The sequence below is a fragment of the Geotrypetes seraphini genome, chromosome 11 (genome assembly GCF_902459505.1).
Source record: "Geotrypetes seraphini chromosome 11, aGeoSer1.1, whole genome shotgun sequence".
Taxonomy (NCBI): domain Eukaryota; kingdom Metazoa; phylum Chordata; class Amphibia; order Gymnophiona; family Dermophiidae; genus Geotrypetes; species Geotrypetes seraphini.
Window position 1 is genome coordinate 97,901,742 of NC_047094.1, and position 27,533 is coordinate 97,929,274.

A 27,533-nucleotide genomic window follows, 5' to 3' on the forward strand; every position below is an offset into this window, starting at 1 on the left:
CATTGATTTGTTGGGTTTTTTTTTCTGTTGCTTATACTACACTAGTCTTTAAGCCCGTTACATTAACGGGTGCTAGAATATATATCTGTCTGTCTTTCTTTCTTTCTGTCTCTCTCTCTCTCTCTCTCTCCTTGGCTCCCTTTTTCTGTCTGTCTTTCTGTCCCTCTCCCTGCCCCTGTGTCTTTCTTCCTTTCTGTCTGTCTCCCTCCCTCCTGGTGTCTGTCTGTCATTCTTTCCCTCCACTGTGCAGTAGTATTTCCACCCCACTTCCCTGCATTAGCATTTCCCTCCCCCCCCCCCCCGACTTCCCTGTGCAGCAGCAGCGGTATTTGTCTTCCCCTCCAGGTCCCTGTGCAGCAGTTGCAGCATTTCCCCCACCGCGTTCTGGCCTGCTGCGATCTGGCTGCTCCATTCGGCTCCTCGCGGCTGGAGTCCTCTTCTTTGTCGGCCCCCCCTTCCCTTCCCTTCCCGCAGTCTTGAGCTTCGGTCTGGTCTGGCCTGCTCACCTTGCCGTATTTTTTTTTTTTTAGTTGAAAGACGCGGCGGTGGCTCCTCTCATGATCCCCACCTGCGTCGGAAATCCGACGCAGGCGGGGATCGTGAGAGGAGCACCGCTGCGTCTTTCAAATAAAAAATGCAATACGGCAGGGAGCAGGCCAGACCGAAAAACAGAACCGTAAGCCGCGCATGCGCACTTCCTATGGGTCGCTACAGCTCACGGAAAAACGGTGCACGCATAGGAAGTGCGCATGCGCGGCTTACCGTTTTATTATATTAGATGCCTGTGATAGAGTTTCACTTGTGATCATGTAGCTCAGGATGAGATCTGAATGTGATCTAGGAAAGAGCTTTGTTTTGGTAATATTTGGTTATCATTTTTGTAGGAGAGAGGAAATACAATTAGACAGGCATTCCTGGAATTTACAATCCCTCGTTAGTAAGACAGAACAAGACAGTAAATACAATTCATAATATTGCCGATGAAAGTATACTTACGTTTAAGAATATTTCTTCTTTCCAGCTCTTCGACAGCAGGTCTTTGGCTCAGTCGCCTGCGGAAAAACACTAGAATTACATTTTGCACCATGGTGCCTCCCTGTACTGTCCACAGGTGTGGGTCTGTGTGTAGTTTCTTAGTGTGTCCCTGGTTCGCTGAAACCTCACAGGCAATTCCTCAGAACATTTGCTTAAAAAAAAAAAAATAAAAAAACCAGACTAACTGCAAATGTTTATACTCCCTGGCCATTAGAAAATGCTTCTCAGGTCCTGCAGGAACTTTATAGGTTTCTCAATGAATTAAAGATCCATTGTCTCTTTTTTTTTTATTGAAACCAAATCGGCCATGACATCCAAATCCAGTGGAAAATTGTGTTTAAGATGAAGTCCAAAAGTATCTCCTGAATGTGATCCTCCCTGTACAGTTACTTCATCCCTTTCTTATCCCCAGGGCTGAGTTGCAACCAATGTTAGTCCTAAAAAGAAGGCAGCTTTGCTAGGCAGGCGCCTTCTGCTTCTCGTCAATCCCAGGGCTAGAGCCTTGCAGCCTGAAACTCTCACATGCTGCTCTCTGTCTGAGTACAGTGCCTAGCCCAGCAACACATCCCTCCCTGCTCGGCAGCTTCCTCTGGAGCTGCCTCAGGATTGAGTGCTCAAATCAGATGATCAGTGCCACCGCAATTCTTATCCTGCATAGCAAATGAGATTCCCTCCTGAGATACCCCCCTAAGATCTGCAAGGAAATCGTGTAGTAGGAGAGGTCTCCATAGCTGCGTTCCCGCAACAGCCTTGAAATACAAATGCTAGAGGAAAGTAGCCTCTCGTTAGTTGAATAGATGGCTTTTGCTGGAGATGTTTACAATTGTTTGATTTCTGAGCTGCACATCACTGCAGCGAATGATGGTTTGAGTCACGACAAGAGTTCTTATAAGGGTTTCTTTTCCTTCCCTGGGGTGGGTGGTTTTTTTTTTTTTTACATAATATATGCTGTAATAGCATATTTTTATCTTGTACTTATCACTATTACTTCATTTTCAGTCATTGAGGGACTGCAAGCTGATTTGGTTTTCTGACTGTACTTGAGATTATGCAAAGATCGTATGTCTTTTAAGAAAATGATTTTTAACCCCCCCCCCCCAAAAAAAAACCCACAATTATTTCTGGATGCCTTTCTCTAACCCTGTGGTTATTATTTGTTATCGATTTGAAGAATTCTGTATAAGGAAATATGTGGGGAAGACTGACTTATTTGTTTGCTGCATTTTATCATGTTTGTTTGTGCTTGAAATTGTGGATGTAAATGTTTTGTACGTCGCTTAGATTTAAGCGATTCATAAATTTTTAAAATAAATAAATAAAGGCAGATTTGATAAAGAATGTAGAAATCAGAATCAAGATGTTCAGTTCAGGGGGGAGGGTGTCAAATTATGGCAGCACTTTTAAAAAAAAGATGTTTTGGCATAGAGCCTCTTCTAAAATACACACAGGGATGGGCGGGCATATGCCACCTATGTGGGGTGGCAGCCTGCATTTTGCATTGTCAACAGAGGCAGCTAGAACCGGTAGATCCCAACCCTGTCCTGGAGGACCACCAGCCAGTCAGGTTTTCAGGACAGCCCTAATGAAAAGGCATGGATCAGATTTGCAGGACTGTCGCCTTCATTATATGCAAATCTCTCTCGTGCATATTCATTAGGGTTATCTCAAAAACCCGACTAGCTGGTGGTCCTCCAGGACAGGGTTGGGAACCACTGAGCTAGACACCATCCACCTCTAACCCTCTCTTTTACTAAACCGTGCTAGTGATTTTAGCATGGGGAGACGCGCTGAATGGCCTGCGCTGCTCCCGATGCTCGTAGGAACTCGAGCGTCAGGAGCAGCGCGTGCCATTCAGCGTGGCTCCCCACGCTAAAACCGCTAGGGCGGTTTAGTAGAAGAGGCCCTAGGTGTCGGCACTATTATGTGTATGTTTGATATTTAAGAACACCTGTGCCAGCGCTTAGATATGTATATGGTATCTGCCATTTTGGAAACCAAGGTGTCTATTCTCCCAATCAGGTACAGAGCCTGCAATATTGATTTCATGGGGAAAAACAAAACACATAATGAGCACTTGTATGAATCCTAGATGTGCCTCGAATTATAGGTCTGATTTCGTAAATGGTATCTAAAATCCGCATGCAACTAAATTGGGGTTGTTTAATTGATTAAATGGTATGGTAATTGACCACATTGTTAAAAAATTATTTTAAAAACATTTTTTTAAATTACTAATTAACATTGTATGCAGATATCCATGAGGCACCTAGCCACGCCTAAGTCAAGGTGCCTTCTTCCGCCTAATGATGCTTACCTGAAAAGTAGGTGTGGTTAGGGGCGGAGAATAGGCATGCTTGACTTAGGCATTGCTAGGCATTAGAGTTAGACTCCAGTAAATTGTTTGTTTATCCCCTGCCCTTATCCAGGGCGAGTTACATATTAACATACAAAATAAGACATAATATTTATCATATAAATCATATCAAAAACACTATAAAACAAATTACACACTTACATATAAAAATCAAATTGCATATGACATACATGTCGCATTAACGATGAACATCATTTAAGGCCAAACAACTGGCCAAACCTTAGAATACATCAAAATATAAAATTGCATGTAGCATACAGAATGCCTCAATGACATACATCTTTATGGCAAATAGAACAGACCGGACCATCGAAAACTTCCATGACCAGCACTCAACAGTCACCACTCCTTCTCCATCAGCCAAACTCAGACCCTATATTTCATCTTAAAAAAAAAAAAAATCTTACAGAACAGGTGTCTTTTCAACATTTTCCTAAAGTTCTGTAAATTTTGCGGTTGGTGAATATATCCTGGAAGGTTGTTCCACTCCCTGGCACCGATACACTGTTCCTGGAAGAGGAAAGCCTTAAGTCCCGCACAAATGGAACAAACAGATCACAATGCTCAATTGGGCAAAGCATTCGAGCCGGCTCATGCAGCAAGATGCTCTGGATCAGGTGTTTTGGGGGCCAACTTATGTAAGCACATGAAAACATTTACCAGTAGCTTATAACGTATCTTGTCCCTTACTTTCAGCCAATACAACCTTATAAAAAATTATATCACATGCTCACGTCTGTCCAATTTAAATAGAGAGCGTGCCACTGAATTCTGGACCACCTGAAGCGCACCCAAAACTGATTCTAGCTTTCCCATGAACACCAGACTGCAATATCGAAAATGGAAAATACCATTGACTGCAAAACCATCCTAAACAATGGAGCCACCAAATAAGGTCTAAGTCCATGCCTAGGTGCCGCTAGGTGTGATTCTATAAAGAATGTCTAGTGGTTGATTGACAACCACACAGAGCACTATTAGGCACCATTTATAGAATCGGGCCCTTGGTGTAAATCCTGATATTGATCTTGGTGCTCATAGAATAAGGCTGCCACAGGATAGTCTTCTGTTTTTTTTAGGGAATTCAGAGCTAAAAGTCCCCATGTGCAATGGGATACACCACGGACTGAATCCACCTTGTCCTGCAAATCCTGATCCATTGTTGTTCATTGGTTGTACGTTGTTTCAAGTTGACCCACATAAAGTTTTTAAAAAATGCAACTCTGGATATAACGGACTGTTTTTCCAGGTCCCTTGAAGTCCGTTATAATGAGATTAAAATGTATGTGTAAATCATCAACACGGACACATAAACGTTTATGTTATGTAATGGCAACATAAATGTTTGTTCTCCCTTGTCAGTTTCACTTTGAGGGGGGAGGGAGAATCACTACTAGAGGATTAAGGGGTGTAACCTCCACCTAATCCCTCCTGTGGAGCACTGCTCAATAGGAGCAGTTTCTAAAATCTAGGGCCTAGATTCTCCAAAAGTCGCATTAAAAACCGACAGGCCGCTGTCGCAGCCATTATAGTAGCGATTTTTAAAAAAGCGAGTCATTCTCCGAAAAACGCTCATGCAAATGAGGTTGGCGGAGAGTAGCGAAGATTCACTAAATTTGCATGTGCCCATCACTGGGGATTTAGGCCTTGATTCTTTAAACGGCGCCAGAATAGGCTGGGGCCTAGAAAAAAATGAAGGCAACAGAGCGTCAATCACGCTTGGGTGCCATTTACAGAATCACACATAGTGGCACCTATGTAAAAACTTAGGTGCCAGAAATGTAGGCCAGGGTTTTAAAGGTCTACCTTTCAGGCACCTAAGTTTTGGGAGAATCGCGCTTAGCGGCATCTAAGTCACACTCCACCCATAAAAACGCCCACTTAGGCATTAGGCTCCACTAAGCGCCATGTGATAGGCACCTACCTTATACAGAATCAGACAGATGCCTATCGATCAATTATTTTTCCAATTATTGAAGCTATTAAAGGGATTTTGCCCCCCCCCCGCCCCCCTCTTTTATCAAGCTGTGCTAGAGGTTTTTAGAGTGGGACGGCGAGGTAAGTGCTTTGACGCTCATAGGAATTCTGAACGTCTGAGCATTTACCTCACCAATTCACACTAGAAAAACCTCTAGCACAGCTTGATAAAAGGGGCCCTTAGGCGCCCTTTACAGAATCTGGTGCTCCTTCTGGAAGTCCAAACTTAAGGAAGTATCTATTAACATTAAAATCTAGTCAAAAATCTGTGTAGCTCAATAAAATGAAATCTCATATTATCATTACTTGCTATTTCATCTCATCTTATCATTAACCTTTATTTCCGCGCATTCAAGCAGACTAACTTGCAAACACCTTAGCCCCTAAAATTCAATCGGTCCTTTTTGCACTGTAATAAAATGCAATATCCTGGGGTCCTTGAGGAGAATATTTCTTACTGCTTCTGTGGTTTAACGTAGTTTCTCAGTACTGCAAATGTCAGCCTCGTTTTATAGGGGATTCCAGACTAATTTTAGCAAGGAAATCTTTGCAATAAGGACAGCCTCATTTCTCACACTAAACTGTAACCGGCAGAAAAATAGTCATTACCACTCACAAATTCCTTGTTGTTCTCAAGATTGTACATCCATTAACATGCATTTGGTTCATGAGTGTCTTAAAATTTTAGGGCTTAATATTCATTGCTAGGTGACTAGACAGAAGAGATTCCTACCTGGTTAACTAGCACTGACTGGGTCCGCACAGGATATTTGGTGACATATAACCAGTGGTGTGCGGTGAGAGCTTTCACGGGATTCAGTGAATCCCCAGCTCTACAGCCCTTGAAAGGTTCAAAGAAGAGCGACCAAGATGGTAAAGGGGATGGAGACGGCTGAGGGGAGACACGATTGAAGTCTACAAAATCCTGAGTGGAGTGGAACAGGTACAAGTGGATCGATTTTTCATTCCGTCAAAAATTACAAAGACTAGGGGACACTCGATGAAGTTACAGGGAAATACTTTTAAAACCAGTTGGAGGAAAAAAATTTTCATTCAGAGAATAGTTAAGCTCTGGAACGTATTGCCAGAGGTTGTGGTAAGAGCACTTAATGTAGCTGGTTTTAAGAAAGGTTTGGACAATTTCCTGGAGGAAAAGTCCATAGTCTGTTATTGAGAAAGACATGGGGGAAGCTACTTCTTGCCCTGGATCGGTAGCATGGAATGTTGCTACTCCTTGGGTTTTGGCCAAGTACTAGATTGGCCACTGTGAGAACGGGCTACTGGGCTTGATGGACTATTCTTATGTTCTAATGTTTTGTTTTGTTTTTAATTTTTTTTTTTGCTTGATATAGTTCAGTGGTGTAGTAAGGGGGGGAGGCGAGGGGGATGGTCCGCCCCAGGCATCATGTTGGTGGGGACGCCAGCATCTCTCCGCCTCTTCCCAGTCCTCCCCTTGCCACGCACGCGCCCCCGCCTTCCCTTCCCACATACCTCTAGTTGTTCACTGCTGTAAGCAACAACTTCAATGTGTTCCTTGCAACCGCGTCGGCTCCCCCGCTGGGTGCCACGTATAGTAAGTGATATCAGAGGGAGAGCTACCTGGGTCGCGAGAATCACACTGAAGTTGTTACTCATGGCAGTGAACAATTAGAGGTTTGGGAGAAGGCAGGGGGGGCGAAGATGAGGGGAGGGGCGCCTCTGCCCCTGGCACCTCTTGCCCTCGCTACGCCACTGCTTCAATTTGATTTGTTGAGTAGGCAGTCTGCTCAACTAGTCTGTGGTATCAAACAAAAAGTAACTCCCCCCACCCAAAAAAAAAAAAAAGCAGTGCTCTCGAGCTGGGGATTCTCCAAACCCCCCTGAAGGCCCTGATCTGAATTTGATTGACCGAGAAGCATCTGCCTATCATCTGCTCAACCTGTAAAATTCAACACAGTGCCCTCAGGGCCTTTAGGGGGTGGGGGCCAATCCCCTGAAGGCACTGAACACACAGCACTGCATATAACCCACTGAAGGGGTAATTCATCAACCGGTGCGAAGCGATTTAGCAGCGCTAACCATGTCAATGCACACTAAACACTAAGACACCCATTATATCCCTATGGGCGTCTTAACGTACGCTAAACGCTTTGCACCCAATGATGAATTCCGCCCCTGAATATCCTGTCTGACCACCGTGGCTCTATCTAGTTAGGGGCAGAACTGGGAGTTACTTGGGAACCACTCATGTTCAGAGGTGATGCCCAGATAACTATCCAGTGAACTTAAGAAAGCCATAGATTTGGCCTATCGATCCAGTAACTCTTGGCAGGCTCCAAGTACCTGGCTATTCAGTGCCAGTGCCCGAATAAAGGCTGACATTAAATATCTCGAGCCAGCATCCTGGGTTTAAAGAAACACTGACTGCCGCCAGCTGAATATTACCCCCTGTTGTACAGTAGGTGGTAGTTGACTGCAGGGCCTCATAGAATACCAGCACACACAGATTTGCAAGTAAAGCAAAAATGCTTTATATCTGCTATCAGATAATCAACGCTATGAAACCTGTTCTTTCACAGGCATAATGATAACTAAAGGTCAAAAATCTCTTGAGAACTCAAACACGGCCTTCCTATAGCAGTGATCTCCAATGCTAGGGTTGCCTGTTGTGTGGATTTCCCAGACATGCCTTCCTTTTGAGAACATGTCCGAGGGTCCGGACAGCTTTTCAAAACCTGGCACTTTGTCCGGGTTTTGAAAAGCTTTCCTTCGCATAGGAGGGCATCCGCACATGCATAGATATGACACAATGATGTCACTCACACATGTTGCTTGACGTCAATGCGTTGCTTCCGCACATGTGCGGTTGTCCTGTCCGAGAGAAGGCAGCGGGGGGCGGGATTGGAGGCGGGGCTTGGGGGTGTGACAGGGGCGTGATGAGGTGAGGATGGGTGAGACCGGGCAGGCCTGGGGGGGTGGGTCTGGGGGATCCAGATTTTCCAGGCGGAAAATCTGGCAACCCTATCCAATACATAGTCCTCAAAGTGCTCTATTGCGGCCCTCAAACAGTTGGCTGAAATGCTCTTTAAATCCTGTAAAAGTATTAATTTCAATCTTGCCCACCTGACATAGTAAATGCAAACAATCTCTTAAGTACGTTAGGTGTTTTATTTATGAAATTGCTCCTGTTGATAATCCAAGATAAAGTGAGGTTTTTAAAAATTAATATTAATATTGATTCGACTACACTTCAAGGATATATTTTATTGTTTAATACTAGAGAATGACTCGGTGACATAATTCATCACTGTTCCCGTCCCCGCGGATAACCACAGAAAATAATCCCATGTCATTTTCTAGTGTCTATTTCAACCTCGTTCCTTCTACACCAACATTCTTCAAAGCAAAGCTTGCGGGTCAGTGGCTGAGCCCATTCATACTCTGATTCTTATGTGAGCCAAGGATAATGAAGCCATTGTGACATCACTGATGTGATTGGCTCTTAGGCACTGGTGGAATGAGGCATTATGATATCACAATATCTGCTCTGGATACCAGAGACTGTCATTCTGTAGTGTCTGTTTCAACCTCAGTCCTTCTACACCAGCATTCTTCAGAGCAAAGCTTGCGGGTCAGTGGTTGTGGCCATTCATACTCTGATTCTTCCCTCTCTCCTTAAAGAATGACATGAAGATGGTTTCCCGCGGTTATCCACGGGGACGGTGATGAATTTTGTCACCGTGTCATTCTCTATTTAATACCCAGTCTGAACAAGCAGATCAAGGCGGTTTATAAAATTAGTACAAGTAAGCTTGAAATCTTTTGGTGGTCCTCAGAGCTTGCTCGTATTCACACTGCAGTCCTTTATATGAAAAAAGTTAGATGCTTTTAATCTTTAAATTATGTTCAAATTTTACATCAGTTTCTTTCAGGTTTCCCTTTTACCCTCCCTAATGTTCTCTCCTTTTATGGTTCTCTTCTATACTTTACCTTGTGTATAGATTAGTCTGTAAGTCCATCGCTCTAACCCATTATTTTAAATTTTAAACGATATGTTTAAATATATGCTTTTTGAAAATTAATGTTGTATCTCGCTTAGTAAAATTAAATAAGCGATTCATCAAACTAAAATAAAACTATACAGACAAACTCCACAATTTCAGTAAACATTATTCTCTATTTTCAAATATATCTTATTGAGCTCAACAAAACCAGCAAACAAGAAACCAATCAATTACAAGCAAGCTCAGCATTTTGGATAACAAAACCCATCCCTACAGATAAGAAAGCCCCCCCTATCCCAACACAACCCACCCCAAAATAAATAATCCCCCCCTTCCCAGGGTTCCCCTTCCAAGTACATCTCATCTAGAGAAAATTATACAAAGATCAAGTAGACCATGTGTAACAAAAGAAAACAAAATACAGAGATTCAACAATTCAGCAAGCAACTTCGGGCCAACGGGGTCATAGTTGTCCAGAAGGGTTCCCAAGTACGTTGAAAGACCTGACCTGGGAGAGAAGAGAAGTCCAACACATCTCTCCGTTCCCACATCAAGAGGGTAATCATCCGACATCTCCACAAAGAATAATTGGGAGCAGTATCTTCAATCCAGTGGGTCAAAATACATTTCAGGGCCACCAAGACAGTCCATTTAAGAAAAGCAGCAGCGCCCCTCACTCAAGGGAAATAATGAGGAACAGTACCAAATAATAGTAAAGGGGAGTGACGAATCGTAATTTTCCAGATGCGCTCCACAAAGACAAAAACAGCATTCCAATAATCTTGAATAGCGGGGCAAGTCCAAAACATATGTCCCAATCCCGCTTCAGGAGCTTGACACTTAAGACAAGCTGCAGTTTCACAAAGGCAGAATAAATATGCCCTTTTTGGAGAAATATACAAGCGAAAAACTAACTTGTAGTGTTGTTCCCAGAAAGTAGTATATTTCCGAAAGGCTGGCAACCTACGGACCGCCTGTAAGAGCACATCGTCCGGCAAATCTACAGCAAGATCGCGAGCCCAGGCCTCCCGTATATGGGAATGGTCGAACAAGGGGGATTCATCCTTTAAATGGCGATGATGGAATTTAAGGGGGACTGGAAGTTGGGAACCAATGGTGAAAGCTGTGGAAAGCAATTCATGACAAGAGGCAGTCAAAGAACTGGAGGGCAAAGAAGAAACATAATGATGAAGTTGCATATAAGCAAAATAATCATTAGAGGGGAGACCAAACTCCTCTTGTAACTGTGCAAAAGGTTTGATTTTGCCATCATCATCTACCAATTGAAAAACATAGTGAATCCCCCTTGTTTCCCACCGAGCAAAACTTGGACCATCTATCCCTGGCAGGAAGGAGCTATTAAAGCGTATAGGCAGAAAGGGAGTTACAGAAGCGGAAAGAGCATGGAAATTACAGACCCAGCGCCAAACCTTCTGTAAGGGACGGTGAAGCACTTTCGCAGAGAGAGGTTCAGGCACAAGCGAAGGAATATAATGAAAATAAGCACTAAAGTGAGTAGAGCGAAAACAAATAAGTTCTAAAGAAGTGTTAGTGAACACTGAAGTACCCCTGAAAAGGTCATTAATGTGACGCATGCCACAACCAACTGTCAAATAACGAAGGTTCAATAATCCCAATCCACCCCTGTAACACGGAGTCGCGGCCCTCTTATAAGGCAAACGAGGCTGCTTCCCAGACCAAAGAAATCTCTGAACCAAGCGTACCAGTCGTCTCTCATCTCCAGAAGACAAATAAAGAGGAAGGACCTGAAAAACATATAGCCAACAGGGGACAATAAGCATATTATAGAGATGCACCCGACCCAAGAGCGAAAAGGGCAAACTTCCCCAGAGCTGTAATTTATTCTGAAGTGCCTGAAACAGCGGTTCCACATTCAAACGATACAAATGAGATAAGTCCTGGGGAATAATGAACTCCAAGTATTTCAAGGTAGAATATGCACAACGAAGAGGAAACACACCCCTCCACTTGGAGCGCAGCTCAGGGGGGAATGGTAAGGCCAAGGACTTATCTAAATTAAGAGACAGACCAGAATAAAAGCCAAATTTGGAAATGAGATCCAGTGCTGTCGGTAAAGATTCTTCAGGCCTAGTAAGAATCAAAAACATATCATCCGCAAACGCCAACGTCTTCAACTCAATCCCATCAATGCTAAGGCCCCGCACTTCAAACATTATTCTCTATATGTAGCCCAAGTAGGTCAGATGCTAGCAAGGCCTTAAAAATTAATGACATTGAAGGTCCAAGGTATACTTAGTCTATCTTAGAGGGTGACCAAAACTGGGATTCTCGATTTTGACTGAAATGGCCTGCAATTTTCAGTTCAGTTTCGACTGAAACTGAAACCAAATCTCCTTTCCTCCTCACAACCACTCTTGCTGCCTGCACCCACCTATCACAACCCTTCACCGAAGGCCCTTTCCCAGCTGACTTAAATCTCATCATCCCATTCGTTAATTCTATCTCTGAAACTATTCCTAAAGCTTCAGAAGCCATAAACGTGATGGAGCACTGGATGACAACCTTTAGGCTCAAACTTAATTCAGAAAAGACAACTTTCTTCGTTGCTTCGCCACATCCGCTTGACACCAAATCACCACTATGTATCAATAATCTTAATTATCCTATCCAACCTACCATAAAGATACTAGGTGTAACTTTGGATCAGTGCCTAACCATGAGAGACCAGGTGGACTCCTTGATCAGAAAGGGATTTTTCACTCTCTGGATACTCAGATCCATTAAAGCTTATTTCGATACAGCGGCATTCAGAACCCTAGTCCAATCCCTCGTACTGAGTCTACTTGACTACTGTAATATCGCCTATTTAGCAATTTCCCAAAAGAACTTGCAGCGTTTACAATTGATGCAAAATGCAGCGGTCAAACTGATCTTTGGGCTGAGGAAGTTTGACCACGTGACACCCTACTACCAGCAGCTGCATTGGCTGCCAATGGAGGCGCGCGTAAAGTTTAAATTTGCCTGCTTCTGCTTCAAAGCACTACACGGACTTGCCCCTAAATATATAACTGACCTTTTCGTCTTCTCAGCCAACAGACACAAGAGAAGCTCACATTCCAACTTCGTTTCCCCCCCAGTGAGAGGTTGTAAACTGAAAAAATACCATGAACATCTTCTCTCGCACCAAGCAGCATCATGGGGTAAAGACCTAGAACAATTGCTTTCGCCCACTACTTATGAGGAATTTAGGAAACGTCTGAAAACACACCTGTTCCTAAAGTATCTAGACAACTGATCCTCTCTTCTCTCTCCCCTCTATAGCGATTAACTTGTTCTATTGGTCACTCTCTCCTCAAAAATGGATTTCCTGTCCTATTAACCCTCTTTCTTCCTCCCCTCTTAAAGTCAATCAATTTGTACCTTTGCTTAATCTTTGTAAACCGCATAGAACTTCACGGTATTGTGGTATATAAGCTGTTATTATTATTATTATTCAGGCAAGAGCAATCCCCAGTCACTCTTGCCCTCTCCTGATCCACAGCCATAATGGCTGCCAGGACCTTCCATGGCAGTCCCGCCTACCATTTTGGCTGAAGAACTGACAGAAACAAGAGCAATTGGGGATCACTCTTGCCCAAAAGTGCCACTAGACAACAGGAGATTTTAAGATAGGCCTAGGGAAGCCCTTCGGGTGATGAGTAGAAGTGATGATGAGCATGGGCACTGAGATTGATCGTGAGAGTGTTGGTGGGAATGCTGAGATTAATTATGAAAGGGAGGGAGGTTCAGCTTCGCATTGTCAGCTGAAACATTAACTTGGATTTCGGTTGATTTCGGTGTTGAAACCTAAATCGAAATTCAGCAAGCTTCTACTTTTATAACCTTTTGATAAAGGTATCAGCTGGGGGTTGATTTTCTTTTCCCAGGGCCTCTCTGCAAATACTATAGCCTAGCTTAGAGCCACCATGGAGGATTCCTTACTCAGGGCTTCTGACCTGATTGTGCCCTGAGCTCTTATCCTCACTGAGCCACGCCCACCCAGATCTGCCTTTGCTGAGTCACTCCTGCCCTGGGCTGCAACTGCGAGGAAGTGCTGGTGAGAGGGAGCAGTAATTCCCTGTATACTCCCATAGTGCACACTAAATCAGTTTTACACACACTGGCCTACAAATTACGTACATTAGAAATGAGAAAATAAAGTCTTCACATTGAGACATCTGGGTTTTACTTGAAAGCAATGGAAGTAGAACCTGGATGCCTCAGTCTGTCCTATTTTTTCTGCATCCATATGGTAACCCCAGGCCAAGGGGCATTTATACTGAAAAGTCTCTGTAACTGAGTTTTCAGGAGGGGTAAATCCTTGAAGCATCATTCCTCATAAAGCGGCATATGGCTATTTGTGCAGAAAAAAGATTCCTTACTAAATATTGTCAAACTAATTGCATTCCAGTGTAAGAATCTATGCTGCCCAGTGAAGAACTGCCCAAATATTACAGCAGAGCTGAACCTTATGTCCTTCCTGACACCATGGCAAGGGACATACTGACTGTGCACGGGAACTCATCAACCCTTTCACTGTCTACTTATTTTGATGAGATTTGTTAATATTTTAAGACAATACTTAGGGTTTGGAGCCAAATGAACTTAGTAAACTGAGAATTTATGCCACACAGAGCAGATGAGAGGAGATAAAACCTGCATGGTTTTATGCCCACTTTTGTAGTTGGCAGAATTAGGACCCTTATGAAGAGCACATTGTATCTCAGTAAGTAATCTGATGTCCTTTTTTGTTAAGCAGAATTTTTGTCCTTCTTTAGCTACAAGGTTGAAGATCTACCATTTGCCAGTGTGAAGAAAAAAAAAAAAGAAAGAAATTAAGAGTCTCTTCAGGACAGTGATTTATTAATGAATTTGTGCTGTGAATTTTTGTTTTCTATGTGTTTTACTTATTTTATTTATATTTAATTTTATGTACGGTTTTATGGTTACCCACCTAGAATTTTAAATAGTGTGAACCATAAATGTTTTAAAAAATATATATATATAAAAACCTGCAGGGTAGCTTTCCACTTCTTGTTTCTTTCTCAGCTATTCCATAGCTGGTACAGTTCCAATACTGTGCTCTCTTTCAAGCCGATTAATAAGCTTTTCAAAGCAAAGACCAACGCATGATGCTGTCAGCTTATCTCCAGATCAAAGGGTCCATCTGACCTGCCCTGCAGCTCCTAGGATCCAGACACCTCCATCAACCACAAATGAGTGGCTTCTCCCAGAAACTGTATAACATAAATGAATTCTCTGTGTATATGCTACGGGAATACTGTCAGAACACAGAAACATCAGAGCTCTGGAAGCAATTTTTATAGATAAAGATATGTATACTATGGATATGATATTTGGCTATAGTTATCAAGTACAGATACTGGTAATGTCCACTTATAGCAGTTCATCAGTAAATTGGGGAAGTAATGGTAAAATACCAGATTTATGATGGCAAATCTCTTGTCAGTTCAATGAAATGAATGTATTCTGTGGGAAGAGTCACAGGGTCACAATTAAGTCAACGGGACCACCACTGGCCTCCAGGCTGTGCAGTGAAAAATGCTAATGTACACTATAGACTATGAAAAAAAATCATTGAGGTCGATATTCAAAGAAGAGACAGCTAAGGGGTGATATGATCTGAAGTCTGCAAAATCCTGAATGGAGTAGAATGGTAATCATAAATCATTTTGCTCTTTCAGAAAGTCAAAAGACTAGGAAACACTCCATGAAGTTACATTATAGTACATTTAAAACGAACAGGAGAAAATATGTTTTCACTCAGCATATAGGGTCCCTTTTATCAAGCTAGAGGGTTTTAGCGTGAGCTGGCGCAGTATATGCTCCAATGCTCATAAATATTGACAGGATTCCTAAGAGAATCGGAGCATTTACCTCGCCGGCCGGTGCTAAAAGCCTCTAGTGCAGCTTGATCAAAGGGGGGAAGAGAGATAGTTAGGCCATTTCTTATCTCTGAAGTTAAGTAGCATGGATCTTGCTAATTTTTGAGACTCTACCAGGTACTTGTAACTCAGAGAATAGTTAAGCTCTGGAATGCGTTGCCAGAGGATGTGGTAAGAGTAGATAGCGTAGCTGGTTTTAAGACAGGTTTGGACAAGTTCCTGGAGGAAAAGTCCATAGTCTGTTATTGAGAAAAACATGGGGGAAGCCACTGCTTGCCCTGGTTCGGTAGCATGGAATGTTGCTACACCTTGGATTTTGGTCAGGTACTAGTGACCTGGATTGGCTACCGTGAGAACGGGCTACTGGGCTTGATGGACCATTGGTTGACAAGTTTCAAGTAGCCATGCGATTGATGCACTAACATCACTTGGCTATGCAAAAAAAAAAAAAAAAAAAGACCAGGGGTTTTAGCAATCAGAAAAAAATGACATATCAGTAACTGTGTTACCGACAGGTCTGCCTGTTTTTTAAAAAAATTTTTCCAATGCCACGGGTATTTTGCGTGTATTACACATGCAAAATATCTGTCCCATAAAAATAAAAAAGGAAAAAAGTCCCTCACCACCAATGATGGCCATCCCCAACGACCCCTGAAAAACACTCCGCTGGGAATATCCCCCCCTCCCCCACAAGAAAAAATTGGGAGGGGGCAAAGAAGAGGGCAGGTACTTATTTTGCATCTGGGCAGTGGAAGGTTAGGTGACTCGCCCAGGGTTATAAGGAGCTGCAGTGGGTATCGAGCCCAGTTCCTCAGTTCTCAAGCCACTGCACTAGCCATCAGGCTATTTCTCTTTCACTTCTTTTAGGTTGACTATATAGTTCTATGCCCAAAGAGAGGCTATGGCCTTCTTGGATTTATACCTGTGTCATCTATGAATTTGAAATTCCAGTTTTTAGGGGAAATGGAAAGGGACACTCTTCAAATGAGTGCGAGTTGAATTTCCATAATATTTCTGGCTTGAGACAGGTTCAAATTTAATATTGTACCTAATAAAGATTACAGGTAGTGTGACCTTATCGGGAGTAATTCAACAAGCAGAGTTAGGGACTTTGCATGGGTTTTAGAGCCTTATCATGCAGTAAGAGGCTGAATCTATAAAGGGCGCTTCATAGGCACCTAACTTAATTGGCAAAATCCCCTTAACAGCTTCAATAATTGGTTAAAAAAATTTCTAATTGGGTGATAGGTGCCTATCCAATTCTATAAAAGTTGACACCTATCACAACGCACTTAGTGGTGCCTAATGCCTAAGTGGGCATTTCTATGCGTGGAGCGTGACTTAGGCACCGCTAAGCACGGTTCTCCAAAAATGTAGGTGCCTGAAATGTAGGCCTTTAAACCCCTTATCTACATTTTAGGACGCGGCAGAAAGCAGGAGAGCCGGGGAGCCAGAGAGAGTTGGGGCAGGCAGAGTTGGGACAGGCAGAGAGCAGGTCGAGGCAGAGAGCCGGAGAGCCAGAGAGAGAGTCGGGGCAGGCAGTACTCCGAGTGGAGCCTCACCAAAGACAGAGAGAAAAAAAAATAGCACCTTTCTATGCATGAAGCCTGATCAGGGCAGAGAACAGGGCGGCCAGAGCAGGAGAATCGGGGCAGAGAGCTGTTTTTTACACAAGGGACTAGTCCTCACCAGTCGCTTGTTCTTGATCGGCCAGCCAGTCGGTTTGTCAGGAAAAAAGGGTAGTGAATCGCGTCCTTCCTGCTTTGCATGCCGATTCCCCTCATTTGCATGCATGGATCGCTACACAGGTTAGTGAATCGGGTCGATCGGTTTGCTAAGTGAATCTAGCCCTAAGGCCCTATCACCCGTACAAAATCCCTAAAGCTGTATAACAAATTCACCTCCCCCCCCCATAGCTGCACATCAAAGAGTCAGACCGAGCTAGTCTTGACTTTGTTCTATAACTAACCAAAAATATTCATTCAGCAAGGTAGCATGAAGGATATGCACGGCCAAAAAAAGTTTGGGCAGGGTTCATATTTTCCAATTTTTTCCCCCGTTTTCACATGTGGGTTTTATTATTGTGTGCATGCGGGCGGGTGTCTCCGTGCACAGTTGTTTCAAATGTGCACCTTGTATGCATGCCAAAAGATTTTTCATGTGCAAATCTATTGTACACATGTACGTGTGTTAATTCATAGGTATAACTGTGCCCAAATATAATAAGTGCCAAAAAACTGAATACATATCTCCAGAAGACATTAGCCTGAAACCAGAAATACCTATTTTCTTTGGAGAGTTTTTCTGCTTGATTTTCTGCAGGGAATCCATACACGACTGAATTATGTTGACTACATATGGTATGCTAAAAATAGATTTATGCAGGGGTTATTTTTAATGCAGTAGGTGAAGTAAGGCTGATTTCAAGGGTGACAAGTTCCAGTTATGGGGGATATGTCTCAGTCATTTTTAATGTATTCCTCAGTGTAGAAATAGGCATTTTGCATCTCCTTGGAAAGAGAATCAACTTACAAAGAGGGGGTGGACGCAACGTGTCAGATGCGTGTGAGTCAACTGAGAGTCGCTGCTTATTGGAGGCATACCTCATCTGAAAAGAAGGAGGAAATGAGTTGTGTACTAAGTGCTTCTATAATCAGGAGAGCATGATTTTTGGGGGGTGGGGTTGATATTCATGACTCCTACTCATCTCTGTGTATTAGCCTGCCAAAAGAGTTGAGTCATTTTCAGTGTTTTCCTTTTTGTCCTACTTGTTAGAGTAGGACTACCATATGGCTCCAGAAAAAGGAGGACAGATTAAGACATCCGGGTTTTACTTCCATTACTTTCAGTGGAAGTAAAACCCAGATGTCTCAATCCGTCCTCCTTTTTCTGGACCTATATAGTAACCCTATGTTAGATCATACAATACAAAGGAAAAAAAATCACAACCTCATGTGTGAACTGTAAGAGCAGAAAAAATGTGTGGGGAAGGGACACAGGTCAAACCACTATAAGGACAATTTGTTTATTAAAATGTCAACAAATTTGGATTAAAAGTACACAAATGTATGAATAAAACGTGACAGGCATAGAAAGTCCTTTATAATAAAACATATACTGGACTCCAACACGGTCCGTGTTTCAGCCAAAGAGGCCTTCCTCAGGGGTGTATAAGGCGCCAAATTGCCTAAAATCAAGCCAAAATGGTTACTTGCGGTATGTGTTAAAAAGTTCCTGCTGCCTGGCACATTAACCAAAAACAAGCAATCTCAAAAAAAACGCTGTGATAACTCAAAAACCGCTGCTATGTTAGAGGCATTTGCAGGGTTATTTTATAACGTGGAAATTCTGTTTTCAGAGTCAAAAGTGACAGAGCATTGATTGGAACTGCATTGTTGTTTCAGAGAGACTCCTACCATTGTTCAAGGTTACAGAAGACACAAGGCTGAATGTCGGTGTCTAGCCTTCTACAATTGGTCAGGAGATTCCGAAAACATCTAACTTCACATCTACCCCCCTCCCAATCCATATCATCAAAAAAAAGAGAGCTTGGGTAGTGTTTATCCCTTCACGTCTTCAAAAGGCGTGAAATCACTCCAAACATTTTTGAAAATAGTTTTTAAAATAATTACTCAAAACATCTTCTCAATATCCCATATACCAGGGGGTCCTTTTTGTATTTTACTGGAGTGTAGAAACTAAACCTAGCCCGGAGAGGAACATCAGAAATTCAGGGGTTCTATTATTAAGGCGTGCTAACCAATTTAGCGCAGGCTAACTGATTTAGTACGAGCTAATCGATTTAGCACACACTAAATGCTAAGGCGTCCATTATATTCTATGGGCGTCTTAGCTTTTAGCGTGCGCTAATCTTTAGCGTGCGCTAAATCGGTTAGCGTACTTTAATAAAATGACCCCTCAGTGTGGGAAAAGGATCATGGGGCCTCTTATAGCACACAGCTATTTCAGAACCCATTTCACCAATCCCAGTCTTTTTAAATCATTTGTTCCTCCCCACTGCCTTCCTATATTTTTACATTTTATTTTCTAACTCTTGCTTTTAAATAAAGTAGTTGTAAAATACTCCATGGAAAAATCACAACAATGAGCACTTACAAATATTATAATCCCAACGTGTGAAACTGCACTTATCTATCCTTAGGACTCCAGCACTGACTAAATTTCACTCTCTCTCTCTCTTTTTTGGTGTCTACTCTTCTGGTAGTGCTTACATGTACCCTGTGCTGTCTGGGACACTGAGAAACTCTGAGCCAGTGACTGCTCTAATCCTTTTGGACAGAGATTGCTCTGTTATTTCAGACATCAGATACTCACTCTGTTCAGAAAGCAGGCGTGTACAGTTCCAGTACAGCCCACTGAAAAGCTGTGGGAGGCTGTAAGAAACCTAGAGTGCCTCCAGAGCTGCCCACAGCTTTTTCAGGAGTTCTGAGTAGAGAATGACACGGAGACAAATTTTTCCCTGTCCCCGCAGGAACTCATTTCCCCGTCCCCGTAAGTTCTTTTCCTGCCCCATTCCTACAAGCTCCATCATCATCCCACAAGCCTCAAGCACTTTAAAATCACAAATATTTTGAGGCTTGTGTGGTTAAGGCAGAGCTTACAGGAATGGGACAGAGACAGTGACAAAACTCGTGGGGACAAGATGGGGAAATTGAGTTCCTGCTGAGACGGTGAGAAATTTGTCCCTGTGTCATTCTCTGGTTCTGAGCTTTTTAGCAGACAGCATTGAAGTAATTTCTTTTATGTTATATGATATTATGGGGTTCATTTTCTAAAAAGAAAAGACACCTAGAAAAGATATAAACCAGCACTTCGACATAGAAACATGATGGCAGATAAAGGCCAAATGGCCCATCCAGTCTGCCCATCTGCAGTAACCATTATCTTTTCCTCTCCCTATTGGCTAAGACTCTCTTAACATTTGCATCTCCTCTTCCTTTAGGCTAAGGCTCTGTGCACCTGCATTGTGAGGTCATAGATCTGCCCTTCTGCAGTAACCATTATCTCTTTCTCTCTCCAAGAGATCCTAGGTGCCTACCCCAGGCCCCTTTGAATTCAGACACAGTCTCTGTCTCCACCACCTCTTCCAGGAGGCTGTTCCATGCATATACCACCCTTTCCGTAAAAAACGTATTTCCTTAGATTAATCAAACAGCTTTTAATTTTGAACAGTTGTCTTCAGTGTCTGAAATCTATGCTGTCATTTTTTGAATGCTTTTCAAAATCACAGATGCAATTAGGAGCTTTCTCTGTGAATCACAAATATATTTCTAGAGCTTATTAGATCAAAGGCAAAGAATCGTCTATGCTGTTTACTGTTTGAACAGAGATTTCTTTGCTATATAGGAACTGAAAGAAGACAATACCACGAGAATATGTACCAGCCAAACCTCTCATCAAGCCATTCGTAACTACAGAATGGATGAAAGTTATTGTCAATATCTGATCATTTTTCAGAACCGAATTTTCAGATGGATGTATATTATTTATTAATGAAATATCTATAAACCATTGATCTCTACTGGTTCTAGGTGGTGAACAAATAAGATAAATAGAGGGTCATCTTGGATAGTGCATCTATGTCCGATTTGGACATCTTGAGAAATGTTTGCAAAAATCAGGAGGCAAAAACATCTATTTTCAAAACCGCTAGATGTTTTTTTCCAGAAATTGCCATCTAGATGGCTTGGCCCTTAGGATGTCCAATTTTTTCAGCTGATTTCGAAAAGAAAAATGTCCAAATTCAAAACATCCAAAACCAAGCCATATGGATGTAGGCAGGGCCATTATTTATGCTACACTGGCCACACAGACATGCCAGGAGAGCAGAGGGGCGCCTTAGGGGGCATTGCTGTGAATTTTGCATAAAGGGTGCCAGGTATACTTCTCACCAGAACCTCCTTATAATGTATGGTGAGCCCTCCAACTCTCCCCTACCAAACCCCCCAAAAAAACATACTATACCCACTTGTCTACAACCCCAATAGCCTTTATGGTTGCAGGTGTCACCTATATGGGCCACTGAAAAATTCTCAGCCCAACCAACAAGGTTGGGGCAGTCTCCATCGAGGGCTATACACATAGTCCAGCAATTTTCCACTTTTTTTGTTCCATATTTTCCCAACAGAATGAAAAAAGTGGAAAATCACTGGACTGTGTACAGCCCTCAATGGAGACTGACCCAACTTTGCTGGTTGGGTTGAGAACTATTCAGCGGCCCCTCGTAGCAAGTTTTTGATGACTTTTGGTGGGTTCACATTTTCCACCATAAATGTAGTGGGTAGGGTGGGATATGGGCCTGGGTCACCCTCTCTAAGGTTCACTACACCACTCACCAGGTTACTTGAGACACCTGCTTGCTGTCCTACTAGGATTTCCTATTCTAGATGCTGCTGTTACACAGCTATGTACTGTATCTTTCACATCTTTTGGGGGCGTGGTGGAAGGGAGTCATTGATCACTGGGGGAGTGTGTGTGTGTGTGGGGGGGGGGTCATGACAATCCCTCCAGTGGTCAGATGGTCAATTTGGGGTATCTTTAAGCACTTAGACATTAAATGGCTTCCAGGACATCTTGGGAAATGTTTTTCACCGCAAAACGTCCAAGTGCTAAACACGCCCAAATCCTGCACATAACATGCCTCTAACACGCCCCTTTGAACTTTGGATGCACTGCAGACCAAAAGCTTAGCAGGACATTTAGGAAGTTGGTTTTGGAAATTGGCGCTTGGACATTTTGGCAGGAGAAGGGAGATATGATAGAGAAGTTTAAATACCTACGTAATGTAAATGAGCATAAGTCGAGTCTCTTTCATTTGAAACGAAACTCTGCAATGAGACGGCATAGGATGAAGTTAAGAGGTGATAGGCTAGCCTCTTCTGTCCTCCAGACCTCGCTCCATTCCCCAACCAACATCTCTCTCTGTCCTTCCAGCTTTTCTTTCTCTCTCCTCCACCCCTATTGGCAATATGTCTCCCTCCTCTGTTCTGATCTTGCAACTCTTTGTTCTTCCTCAGGGTCTCTCCCCTTCTGTCTCTTCTGTCCCATAGTCCAACATCTGCCCCCTCTCTTCTGCCTCCCCTTTGTTTCAGGTTTCTCCCTCTCTAACATTTTGAGTCCTCCCACCTTTGGTCCAGGTCTTTGTGTCTCTCACTCTCTTTGTCTTCCCCCTCCCCAGGGCCTGGCATCTCTCTCTCCTCGGTTCAGAGTGTTTCAACCTCTCTAAGCCCTCTAGTAGTCCAGAATCTGCCTTATCTGCCTTGTCTTCTCACTCCCTTTTTGTTCAACGCTGCTTTCCTGCCCCTCCTCAAGGTCCTTTTGTCTCTTCTCTCTCCCCCCCCTCCCCGATCCAGCATCTCTAAGGCAATCTCCCTCTTGCCGGGGCCCTCGCAACGGGCCCAATTTTACCCCGACGTGTGGGACCTTATCTCTGCTGCTTTCCTCAGACTGGATCATCGAGCTACTTCCCTTAGACTGGATCCCTCACCTCCGTTCTTCCCTCTGGGCCTACCACAGTTGAAAGTTCATTACGGCAGCCTGCAGAGCGAACGTAGCATGCTGCCATCAGCTTCTGTAGCACGTTCCCTCTGCCGTGGTCCCGCATCTCCTCTGACGTTGGGGGCAGGACAGCGGCAGAGGGAACGTGCTACAGAGGCTGACGGCAATCTGCTACGTTCGCTCTGCAGGCTGCCATAATTCCACTACTTTAAAGGTGAGACTAATCTTAAAACTTATCTATTTCAAGATGCTTTTGCCAAATCTTAATCTTTTCTTTGTTCACTTGTTGATCTCTTTCTCAAATCTAACTTTCTCTTCAGCGCATATCTCTCATACCATGCAACCTTGCCCCTCATGTTATATCCCTTCCCTCTATCTCATTTCTTCTAAGATTATGTAACTTTTCCCTTCCTCCCCACTCATCCTCACTGTCAGGTTTGTCCATATGTTTTATATGTTTTTTTTCTTTCTTTTTTATTTTTCTTACTAATTTTTCTAATACACCATTAAATAATTCTTCCTTTCCTATTTCAAATTTTATTGTTAACCGGTCAGATATTTGTTTTATGATCGGGATATTAAAAACCAATAAACTTGAAACTTGAAACTTGAGACAGTGACCGGGGGAATGCTAGGGAGAACATTGGCTCTGCGAGCTACCGGTGTTGCCTTTGCGATCGACCGGTAGATCGCAATCGACGTTTTGGGTACCCCTGTTCTATGGCTTCAGAATGACAACTTCTTTGAAAATGAATTCTTTTCAACATGATCAATAAGCTTGCAAGGTGTTAAGACAAGTATCAATCTCACCACTTTATCGTTTTGGAGTTCCTATTTATTTTGTCTTTTTACAATAATTTACGTTTTTAATTGTTCGCTGCCTTGCTACTTTGTCAGGGCTAGTAGTATATAAATAACTACATCAATTTAAATTAGGTTCTACATAGATCTCTTTCTTGGGAGGCTGGCTATGTCCTTATTCTTAATTAACAGAAAACAGGAAGCATGTTTATAATTCCCTGCTTTCTAGAATTGCTCGATCATGTGTTAGTTTAAGTTCACGTTCCATGAATAGAGGCCTGGAGACAGTTTGGGGCCTTTCACCACACTTTGAACTCTAAAATTCACATACAGCAATGTCAACGCCTTTGCAGTAAAATGCAGGGGAGGTGTTCAGCATCTGCTGATGTATTTACCACACACTTGCCATACCACAAAGCACTGCATTACATGCAGTGGAGGGGCGGCTGTAAATAAACAAATGTCAGGGCAGTGCGCCCCCCCCATGCATCTCAACCCCCCAAATCTGTCCCCGTATTTAAATCCAAATCCCCCCATCTTTACGCTTTATTTGCGGCGTTTGATATAGTGCATCATGATATTTTGCTTCAATTACTTTCAGATATTGGAATTAATCAGGTTGTTCTTGACTGTTTTTCTACATTTTTAATGTCTCGTTCTTACTCTATCTTATTCTCTATCATCCTTACTCTATCTATCTCGTCCTTACTCTATCTTACTTATGCGAGAGGTATTCAACAATTTAAGCTTTCCCTCCCTTCTAGGAAAGGAATCAAGAATTTTAGCCTTTCTTTGGTTTTTAAATTTTCTCAACTATGGAATGAACTTTAGAGAATGACACGGGGAAAAAATCTGTCCCCGGCCCACCATCCTCTGCACCGCCCCGTCACCACCGTTCCCTTCACCCCTCCGTCACCGTCACCGCCATCCCTTTCACTGCCCCGTCACCGCCACTGCTATCCCATTCACCGCCCCGTCACCGTCCCCGTCTAGCACCCATCTTCTTCCCTCCGCTCCCCCATAGTCTGGCATCTGTCTTCTTCCCTTCCAGCGTCTTCTCCCCACTCTGCCTTCCACATTTCCTTTCAGGGTCTGTTCCTCTCTACCCTCTTTCAATGTCTGTTCTATTCCTTTCCACCACCACCCTTCCCTCCCTCCTTTACCATCTGTTCCTTTCTACCACCCTTCTTTCATATCTTCTATCAGTCCCCCCACCATCACTAGCAGTCTCTCTTCTCCGTTACCATGAGCAAATAGAACTTCTGAAAATTGTATTGCTGAGGCATTATTTCTAGTACACCTTTTTTTCCAGATGGATAATGACATCAATTTTATAATTCTTACTGTCTGCTCTGATTTCATTCACAATTTGGTTTGTGTTTTGTACCTGAGGATTCCATGAGGCATTTAACCTTTTCCTGTCTCTTCTGTGATTTCAAGTTGATTCCTTCAATAATGGAGTCTCAAGGCAGTAGCAGTTTTCTATTTTGGGCTCTTTTGACATTGTTTAAGGGATTTCTTGTACATTTGGTGCTGGTCTTCTTTGATGAGGTCACTTCAGAATCTATTTCCAAGGAAGAGAAACTTTTTCCCTTTCACCCCCTCCTTCCTTGTGTGAGCCGGAACACGCGGTCCCCGCAAGCAAGTAATTTTATATCATTTTCATTCTATTCATTCATAGAAATTAAAGTCTAGATAATGCCAGTCACATAACAAAACATGATTTTACAAAAATAATTCCCTGCACAGTCAAGCCTGCAAGGATTACTAGATGTCTTTCAGCAGCTCCCCTCCCTCCCTCCCCCTTACCTTTGTGGCCAAGTCAAAATGATCTACCAACAATAAAATTTTAAAAACACAAAGCAAGCTGTACGCAGAGAAAATGTTAATTATCATTTATATTCCGCGGGTTTTCAAAGAGGTCAAGGCAGATGACTTTATGCAATGTCACCTCAGTAACAACTATACAAAAATAGACAAATATTCCCCCTCCCTTTTTACTAAACTGCGATAGCGGTTTTTAGCGCAGGGAGCTGCACTGAATGCCCCACGCTGCTCTCGACGCTCATAGGCTCCCTGCGCTAAAAACCGCTATTGCGTTTTAGTAAAAGGGGGCCATAGTGCAAAATATAGACAGCAGATATAAATTCTCAAAACGGACACATTTTGATCACTAAGTTGAAAATAAAATCATTTTTCCTACCTTTTTGTCTGGTTATTTCATGAGTCTCTGGTCCTTCTTTCTTCTCCTGCCCCCCCCCTTTCTTTCTCTCTCCCCCTGGCCCCCCTCTTTATTTCTGCCTTTCTTTCTATCTCCCCCTGGCCCTCCTCTTTCTTTCTGCCTTTCTTTCTCTCCCCCTTGACCCCCTCTTTATTTCTGCCTTTCTTTCTCTCTCCCTCTGGCCCCCCTCTTTATTTCTGCCTTTCTTTCTCTCTTCCCCTGGCCTCCCTCTTTATTTCTCTCTCCCCCTGGCCCTCTTTCTTTCTGCCTTTCTTTCTCTCTGCCCCTGACCCCTCTTTATTTCTGCCTTTCTTTCTCTCTCCCCCTGGCCTCCCTCTTTATTTTTTCCTTTCTTTCTCTCTCCCCCTAGCCCCCACAAAGCCATCGTGCCAATTTCTCCACTTCCACGATTCTTTCCCTACCCTCACCCCCAAGCCAGCAGCCGATTTCTCCCTGCTCCTTCCCAGATGTCCTGATGTCCTGAACTTCATCGGGCAGCAGCAGCATTCACAATTCACTGCTGTTGCCCGCTTCAGGCCTTCCTCTCTGTCCGGTCCTGTCTTCATGAAAACAGGAAGTAGGCAGGACCTGGCAGAGAACAAGGCCTGAAGCCAGCAACAGCAGCGAATTGTAAACGCTGCTGCTGCCCGAAGAAGGTAATGGAGCACGAGGCAGACCCCCCTCCCAGCCGTGAACCTTTCCGACCCTCCCAGCGAGAGCAGCAAACCTCCTTCGCGGCTTTTTCCTCCCTCTGCCACGTCACTGATTACGTCATCAGTGATGCGGCAGAGGGAGGAGAAAGCCGACCCTACTGGAGGGAGGTTTGCTGCTTTCGCTGGGAAGGTTGGAAAGGTTTACTTGGAGGGGGGGAGAGATAGGAGGGTCAGCGGGGGTTCGGCTGGGAGGGGGAGAAGAGGTCTGCCTCGGTGCTCCAAGGCCTGGCGCCATTACCTTTTTCGCCCTACCCGCCCCCCCCCCCCTTGGTACGCTACTGCTCTCCAGCTCTCTTTAGTTTGCCGGTTTTCTTTTTCGGCGACCGGCACGCTTTCCAAAGAGCCGCGCATGCGCGGCTGCTCAAAGTTCAATCTTCTGTTCTGCTGCAACTTCCTGTTTCCGGTTGGGTCAGAGCAGAAGATTGAATACTGAGCAGCCGTGCGTGCGCGGCTCTTTTGAAAGCGTTCCGGTCGCCGAAAAAGAAAGCCGGCAAACTAAGGTGAGGTGGAGAGAGGAAGCTGGTTAAACGATCGAGCCGGTGGGTGGGTGGGGGCTGCGGGAACCGCACGATCCTTTATGCCTCACTGCGGTGACAAGACCATTCACCGCTGCACGGGGCGGTGATGGCCTTGTCCCCGTCCCCGCAGAGGCTGCTAATTTTCGTTCCCCGTTTTTGGCGGGTTACCCGCGGGTAAACCGCCACCGTGTCATTCTCAAATGAACTTCCTTTAACTTTGCAATGTCCTAGTCTTTTCCAAGTCTTCTGCAAATCTCTAAAAACTTTCCTATTTACAAAATATTTTAAAAATGAATTCCCTTTGCAAATTTTGGTATATTTTTATTAATTGTTAACTGTGTCGAGCTTCCTTTGGTTGATGACCCGGTATATAAAGCTAAGTTTTAGTTTAGTTTAGTTTATACTGAACCCCCTGATCACAATAATCTTGCCCTGATCCAACATCCTCTCCCTTGACATAAAAAAT

General features: G+C 43.5%; 1 protein-coding gene across 3 annotated transcripts in view; it reads right to left on the minus strand.

Moving 5' to 3' along the window:
• Positions 1–27,533, minus strand: part of PHACTR3 (phosphatase and actin regulator 3) — a 312,301-nt gene that overhangs the window by 26,328 nt on the left and 258,440 nt on the right. For all 3 annotated transcript variants that reach the window (XM_033914120.1, XM_033914119.1, XM_033914118.1), the window contains one exon: positions 997–1,052. In XM_033914120.1, the coding sequence (XP_033770011.1) occupies positions 997–1,052 (56 nt within the window). The remainder of the gene's footprint in view (positions 1–996; positions 1,053–27,533) is intronic.